At 41.4% G+C, this 7,987-nt stretch overlaps 1 protein-coding gene across 1 annotated transcript in view; it reads left to right on the forward strand.

Moving 5' to 3' along the window:
• Positions 1 to 3,113, forward strand: part of PLXDC1 (plexin domain containing 1) — a 108,945-nt gene extending 105,832 nt beyond the window's left edge. The window contains exon 14 of the mRNA XM_069074299.1: positions 856 to 3,113. Coding sequence (XP_068930400.1) covers positions 856 to 975 — 120 coding nt within the window. The 3' untranslated portion in view covers positions 976 to 3,113. The remainder of the gene's footprint in view (positions 1 to 855) is intronic.
• The last annotated feature ends 4,874 nt before the right edge of the window (positions 3,114 to 7,987 follow it).

The raw sequence follows: 7,987 nt of genomic DNA on the forward strand, positions 1-7,987 counted from the left end.
TTTAGGTTGCCCTACCATTAGCTTCCTTTGTCCAGCATAGATTTTCTTCTTGCCCAAAACAGCAGATGTATGGACAACCTTAACCTCCAATAAACCCCTAAACATAGTCATAAACTAACTCTCCCCATTACTCAAAAACCTAGTTATTTAACTCACCTTCTCTTGAACCTCTTTCCAATTCTTATAAATTGGCATTCCAGTTCATTAAAGCAGCATGGCAGAATGAATAGAGCTCTAGACCCAGATTCAGGAAGACCTGAGTTCAAATCTTGCCTCAGACACTTACTACCTGTATGACCAGAGGCAAGTCACTAACATCTCTGAACCTTTGTTTCCACATCTGTTAAATGGGAATAAGAAGAACACCTTCCCAATAAAGTTATTGTGAGGACCAAATTAAATATGTGTGTATACATATATATATATATATGTAAAGTGCTTTGCGAACCTTAAAGCTATTATTAACTATTAGCTATTATTAAATTAGTTAAATGTGAGCTATTTTCTCATCTTCTTTGCAGGGTTTCTTAACCTGGTGCCTGTGAACTTTTTATTTTATTATTTTGATAACTGTATTTTAACTGTATTTCCTTAGCAGAGGAAACCCATATGTTTTATTTCATGCATTTAAAAATATTAGTCTGAAAAGGAGTCCATAAGTTTCAGCAGACTGCCCCCAGGAATTAAGAATTCCTGCTATAAAAGGGTAATTAGTTCTCTTTGGTATTTCCAACCACTCCCAATTCTTGTCTCATTTCTCTGAGTAGCCCTTTGCTCTTCCCACTGGGATCGGATCTCCACAGTTCACCCTCTGACTTTGAATATGTGTATGTGTGTGTGTGTTTGACTCTACAGCGGAGACCTCATCACTGGCCAGCCATGAAATTCCGCAACCGAACCAGTCATGGGACCTACACGGAAGTTGAGCCTTCAGGGCAAGAGAAAGAGGGCTTCATGGAGGCAGAGCAGTGCTGAAAGCAGAGTTTCCTCCACTCCTCCACTCCTCTTCCTACCAAGAACAAAGCACCCAAACCCCAAACCATTGGTCTTGAATATGGAGTCTCCTCTTTTTTAGGATGAGCTCCATTCTCTTGAGGATAGGAAGGAAGACTCAACAAGACCCCAAAGTCAAGGTCAATATTGTTCTTTTATCGAACTCCTCCTAACATATCCTGGGGCGTGAAGACAGGGCAAGGAAGGATTTACCAGATTGACAGCATGACAGCCAAGCCATAGAGGCTAAAATAGAAAACGATGTACTCCAGTTGATTTTGTGGGGGAATAATAATAGCCTGCCCTCATTTTCCCCTGGCATCAATGATGTATAGCAGCTCCCCCATCTGAACATTGAAATATGTCAGTCTGCATCCAGTCCTCCAGCCTCTCCCTGCATAGGAATGGAGAGGGTTTGGAGATCCTGCAGAACCTCACCTGGTCCATGCATTTGTCGCAATATTACTCAGACTAATGGGTGCTGGGTCTCTGCAATCCATAGACTTGAGAGCCGGTCCTCACAGCTATGGATCCAGCACATAATCAGCTTCTTTGGATCAGCCTGCCAGAAACCGGCATGCTCTCCATCTGCTAAACCCAAGCATTGTTGCACTTCAGTGCTCTTACCAGACCACTGGAAGTAGAGCACCATGTCAAACTAGGGCGAAATGAGGAGGGAGGACAAGACTTCTCTTAGAATTCCCATCCTGCCTACCCAAATACTCCTTTCCAGAAAATTAGTTTGGAAAACTTGGAAAGGGAAACACCTCATTCCATGACCTGGTAGGAAACATTTTTCCAGCTCTGAAAAACCCACTCCTACTGAGAGTGTGGTATGGTGGATAGAGAACATTGAAAGTTAAGTCTAATGACACCTCAACTCCTTCCTAGCTTTGTGAACATGAGGGAAATAATTTAAACTCTTTCTGGGCCTTGGTTTCCTCATCATAAAATGAGGCCTGCATTTGATGACCTCTGTGGCCTCTACTACCGTGTTTCCCCGATAATAAGACCTATCCCGAAAATAAGCCCTCCCCTTACTGTGTAAGATTCCTCTAAAATAAGCCCTCCCCCGAAAATAAGCCCTATTGATATTGCTACTGTAGTGAAGGTGATCCCCTGCGCTACACGCTACATTACGGTACCCTCTGTATGTACCGTCCCCCCCCGGGTGAAACGCACGCCACACTCCAAGCTGCATCCAATCAGAGCTGCAGCAGTGAGCGCGTCATCCTGTTCTTCCCCAGTGATTTGCTTGCTGGCGCCATTGAGAGCAGTGCTGCGGAGGAGAGCTGAGGCAGGACAACATAAACCCTCCCCTGAAAATAAGCCCTCTGGTGTTTTTCTTTCCAAAAAAATAATAAGACAGTGTCTTATTATCGGGGAAACACGGTAGCTCTGATTCTTCGATCTTAGCATTTATTAAGTTCCCATTTAGGGCAAGCTCTAAGGGAGCTTACCTTTCACCTGAGCGGGATACAGCAAATAAGTATATACAATTATCCCATAGCACCCATCAAGGTTTCCTTATGTCTCGGGTCAGCATAAGAAATAAAATGGGAATTTGGGGGGAGTTTTGTGGAAGCCACAATGTCATGTGAAGGCCAACAGGTGACAGAAAGAGTTTAGAATCTCAGAAATGCATAAAATGTATGTATAGTATTGTATAATATCAACATATTTTATCTTTTAATGCCATAATAATTCAGACTTCTCTGGTATGAAGGGAGGGCCAAAAATTTTTACGAGGATTTTCCAGATTGTGGGGACCCTAATCCCTGTGATGTGGAAGCGATAACCGTACTAGACAATTTGAGGAGAAGGAAGAAGGAATAACAAAGAAGGTGATTAAGAAATTTCTGTAGGAGGTGGAGCATGAGCTCAGTTTTGAAGGAAGTTAGGGATGCTAAGAGGTGGGAACCCAAGGTCATAATTTCCTGCTGGGGGCTATTTATGCTGAGTCCATCTCTGATGCAAATTCTATCTACTGACTTGCTTGGCTACCATTGCCAGGGGTTCTGTCCAAAGGCAGGGCCTCATTGATATTTTCTTTCTCCTTGACTGGATTCATGGAGCCATTAAAGATAAATATGGTGGCTAGATATCCATCACCACCCCTACCTCCCTCCTATTGCTTGCTTCTTGGAATAAACCTGACAGAGAACTTCTGCGGAATTCTATTCAGAAACTAGGATGCCAACATGGCTGGGGCTGAGGGGGCAGGATAAGCTATGTTGAGATAGCCGGGCACCATAGCTTGGTCATTATCTCAGCAGGGGCAATCAGAGGCTAAATTACTGCCTCACTTATGAAGACTTTTTCCTCCTTTTCCATGAACATTTTATTGAGACTCTTTACTTTCCAGTGATTACCCCACTCCCTCAAACCCCACCCTTGCATCCTCTTTGTAAAGAAGACCTTTAAGCAAAACAAACCAACACACTGGTCATGACTAACAACTTATGTATAACTCATTCTACGTCTATGTTACACCGCTTCTCTGCTAAGAGCAGAGAGTAATAGCTCACCATCAGTCCTCTGCAGTTATGATTGGTCATTCTTTTGATTAGACATAGCCTTGTCTTCTTTTACCATATTGTGGTCATCATGTAAATTGTATTCTTGTTCCTGCTTACTTTGTTTTGCATGAGTTCATATGAGTCTTCCCAAGTTTCTTTAAGGACCTTTTCCAAAAATGACTTAACCTAAAAAGTTGATATGACTTTCTCCAGGTAAATGGACTTTGACAGAAGATTGTTGGGGGCAAGAATTCAAGCCCCAATTCAATCTGAAAGACAGTCCTAATTGGGGTGGTAATGTCCTCCTTGGAACATCCAAAATTACAGTCACCATTCACCCTATTCAAAGACTAGAAAAATTAGTGCCAATTGATATCAAAGTATTCAGTGCCCTTATGCCTTGTTCCATGATGTTATCACAAAGGAAACAGTAAGAGCATCCTCACTCAGCTGTAGATATGTGATGTTAACAATGTGGCCATTCCATTGACCAGGAAGGTCCACTCCCAATCATGTTTACCTATTATTTCAGACTCTTCCTGGCATCTTCCTATACATTCACCACTGGTGAAATACCCACTGTCCTTCCATCCAGTCTTCCTTATTCTCTTTTCATGTTGTGAGGACATCATGGGGTCTGCAGGCTATCCAATGGGTATGTCTCCCCCTCAACACATGACTGGACACCTCTTTCAGTCATATATTTCTGTAAGAATATCCTTTTTTACAATTTCTTCTTATACCTGACTTGTGATGTGCTGCAGCTGTCTCCCATTCACCATGAGACTCTTTATTACCCTTTGGGTAATCTTCAAACCTAGTTCTGAAACTGTGGTGCTCCTTGACCAGCAGCCATAGAATATCATTGGAAGAGAATAGGTGTTAAAATAAGGTGGACCACTTTTTCAGGGCGAGTCCTTGAGTCATGGAAAGAATTTTGCAATTTTCAGAAGGCAACCTTGCCCAGTCTCCTTCTGCTTCCCATTTCTGGTCCTAGCTTATTATCCATTTGCAGAGTTTTATAAGATGTATGGGCGGTGAGGACAAACCCAAGCAATCATCCAAAACAAAAACCTTATTGACATTTTTTTCCAGTAGCAACATGTTTTATCCTCAGTGAGGAAGTAATTAACAATTAAAAAAGGAAATGTGGCAGACTTCTGGTACTAGTGCTTAATGAAACAATAGTAGGGAGGGCAGAACTAGCTTACCAAAAAAAGTTAAGGAAAAAACCAAAGGCAACAGAGAGAGCTGGATGATTTCCAAGCTTCTTAAGAAGACAAAAAGGTATCTAATAAGTTGTTATTCATGAAAGGAACAACTGAGGCATTTCAAGTGATCCAGTAGGAAGGCAGGCCTCCCCTAACTATTAACTGATTTTTTTCTAATGCCGTACTAGCAAGGCATTTGGGGTCACCATAAGAGGTATGGAGATTTGACATAGGGACAGAAGGGTTGCATGTAATTTCTGCTGGAATCTCTGCACAACGCGCACCACCATTTGGTCCACATCCTCCAATATGCCTTTTCCCAATCTGAGTCCTACTACTCTGGATTCTGTAAAGGTAAGAGCCTCAAGCTTTGGATTAATGACTTGGTAGAGGCATTCTGCCAAAAGGTTTCACAGTGGAATCAGGAGGTGCTGGACACCATCTACTCCAGGATGGGCAAAGCATCTGCTATGCCTATGGTCAAAGAAAACTGAGGTATAGGGCAACATGCCAGCCCTACCCATCTCTGTTCATTAAGGAGAGGACAAAAGATGTAATCATTCATGAAACCTATCACTGTGAGCTCAGCACACTGGAGGTGGTTGGGTGAACTGCCTATTTACCTAACAACTGTGACATCTTTAACAGAACTAAACATTCTCCATTTTCCAAACCACTTCTTCTCAGACTTTGACTTGAAGGGAACCAGATGAATCAGGTACAGGGAGAAATTCAGGTTGAGAACCACTGGTGTGGTTATAGTTTGGGTTTTATCCTTAATCTCAGAATCCTGATCCTTGACAATCAGAAATGGTCAGGAATGGGGCGTCCAGGTAGCACAGCGAGTAAGAGCACTGGCTCCAGTGTTGAGATAGACCTGGAGATCGAATCCCGGGCTCAGACACTTAGCAACCACCCAGAAACACCTGGCCGTGTAACCTTGAGCAAGTTACTTAACCCCAATTGCTTAAAAATATTAAAAACAAAAATGGTCAGGAATGCAAAGCACTCTGAAGAAAGCCACCTGTCCTATGGAAAGAGCTATGGCTCCAGTCAGAGGATCCTTATACAAATCCTCTGTGACCTTGGGCAAATCACTGCTCTTTCCTAGGCTTTGGTTTCCTTACCTGTTAAATGGGGGGCGAGGGGGGGGGTAACTCTGAAGTGTTTTCTAATACCATGATTCTGTGAACTAAAGGCACCTCATTGAAGCCATTATGTTTCTGGTATATTTGATGGCTACGAAAAGATTCCCATCTTTTCTTTGTGGCTTTGTTTTATGTTTAGACTCTCTCAGTGTGATTTTTCATAACACACAATTCCTCAAGTGTGAAACTAAGGAAATAGGACCATAGATCTAGAGCTAGAAGGAACATCAGAGGAATATCTATTCTAACAGATAAGGAAACTGAAGCCCAGAGAAGGTAACAAGATAACAAGTTAACAATGCGGATAACAAGCATTTATTAAGCACTAGCTGGCTATGTGCCAAGTACTAGAGATACACATACAAGTAAAAAAAAAGAAAAAGTACCATTCCTGCTCAAGAACACACAAATAGTAAATAGTAGAGCCTCATCTCAAGCCTGGGTCTTCTGGTGCCATATCCAGTGCTCAATATGCAATGTACCACATCGACCCTAAAGACAGGATTTAAGGGAGTAGTTGGATTTGGTTGAGTCAGAGAAGGGCAGAGGCTTCTTTTCCTGAAGTCAAATGAGCTTCCTTCTCTCTTTATAAAGAATATTGGTTGAGTGTCCTTTCTGATGGGTATTCTCATGCTGGTTCTGGATTAGGGGGTGTTAAGGGTCAGTCACAGGAAACAAAGCACCAAGTCTGAGACTTCTTTCTGATAAACAATAACCTGCTCCCCAGTAAGGCCAAGAAATCCCAGGGAAACCTCTAACAGGAACTCAGCTTCTAAGAAAAAGGCCTTCCATGCTCAGAAACTCTTAGGAAAAGGCCAGTACAGAGATAAAATCAGATTATAAGCACTACTACGGTATAGCCTCCTCTTAAAGGGAAAGGAGTAATCCATTCAGGCTTGCCATGCCACTGTGAATTGTGAGCTGAGAACAAAAGATTCCTAAACAAAAAAATTTAGGAAGAAGTTTATTAAGTAATCCTTCATAGAGGAGAGTCAAAATAGATGGCGTGCCCCCTTCCCAACCCCCCCCCAAAACTCTTAAAGCTGTGCATTATATAGGATTCAAACAAAGAAGCAAAGAAACAGTAGCTGATTGGTTAATAAGTTTTCAAAATAAGGCACAATAGATTAATTAAACTTCACATAAATTAATTAAAATGCACTTCTCAGGAAACTAGAAATTAACTGGAACTGCCAAACATCAATCTTTGGGTCCCCTGAAATTTTCTGGGGTTGCTATGACCCGGGGTTCTACTTAAGCATTAAACTAGTCTGATCTCTAAGCAATACATATCTGGTTTCTTGTCATGCAAGGCTAGATTCGAACAATGAAATTATTAATATTCTTTCCTACAATTTAATATTTAATAATTTTACCTAATTTTATATCCAAAACCATCCTGAATGCTGAGGTCAAATCATGGGTATTATTGAATGAATAAGTGACAGATTGTAGTAGCATTTTTACCGTAGCTAAGCACTTCCTCAGCTTTCCATTAAGGCCAGCCGTGGTTACAGTTTTAATATCTTCAAAACCTGGTCTTTAGGTTTAAACATCTTTCACCAGAGTCATTTAGAGACACCTTTATAAGTTGTCCTCATTTTTTTGTTTGGGGTTTTTGCTTTTTTTTAAGTCCTGTTTTAAAAGGACTATGTAATATATATGTATATATTGTATAGTTCCAAGCATTGGACTGGCCAGGGCTGTTAGTTGTGTTCAGATTCCTGTATTGCCAGTTCTTTAAATCAAGACAATGAAGAAATCTCTTGCCGTCAGTCTTTGTAAAGACCACTGTAAGATGACTATTGATTGAGTCGTTGGTGGAAGTGGGGGTGGGAAAGAGAATCTTAGAACAGGGTCATAAATGTCTTCAGTGCCTGCCTGCATGCAGGTTCAGGACTCAGGAATCTTCATCTGATTTCAGAATTAAAAGCAAATCAAAGTCATTCTTTTCCTAATAGATACAAATTTCCACATACTTGAACTACCACAACTGGAAGGATCTGAGGATGGAAGGTCCCTTGTCATGAAATATCCTGGTTCATTATGGATGGAATCCAGTGTTAATGCTAAAAGAAACCATTGCCCTTGAACTGCCTTCTTTTCCAAATAAAAG

This window comes from Petaurus breviceps, unplaced genomic scaffold, assembly GCF_028583685.1.
Source record: "Petaurus breviceps papuanus isolate PSGF00001 unplaced genomic scaffold, PetGlider_PUasm1.0 90887, whole genome shotgun sequence".
NCBI lineage: Eukaryota > Metazoa > Chordata > Mammalia > Diprotodontia > Petauridae > Petaurus > Petaurus breviceps.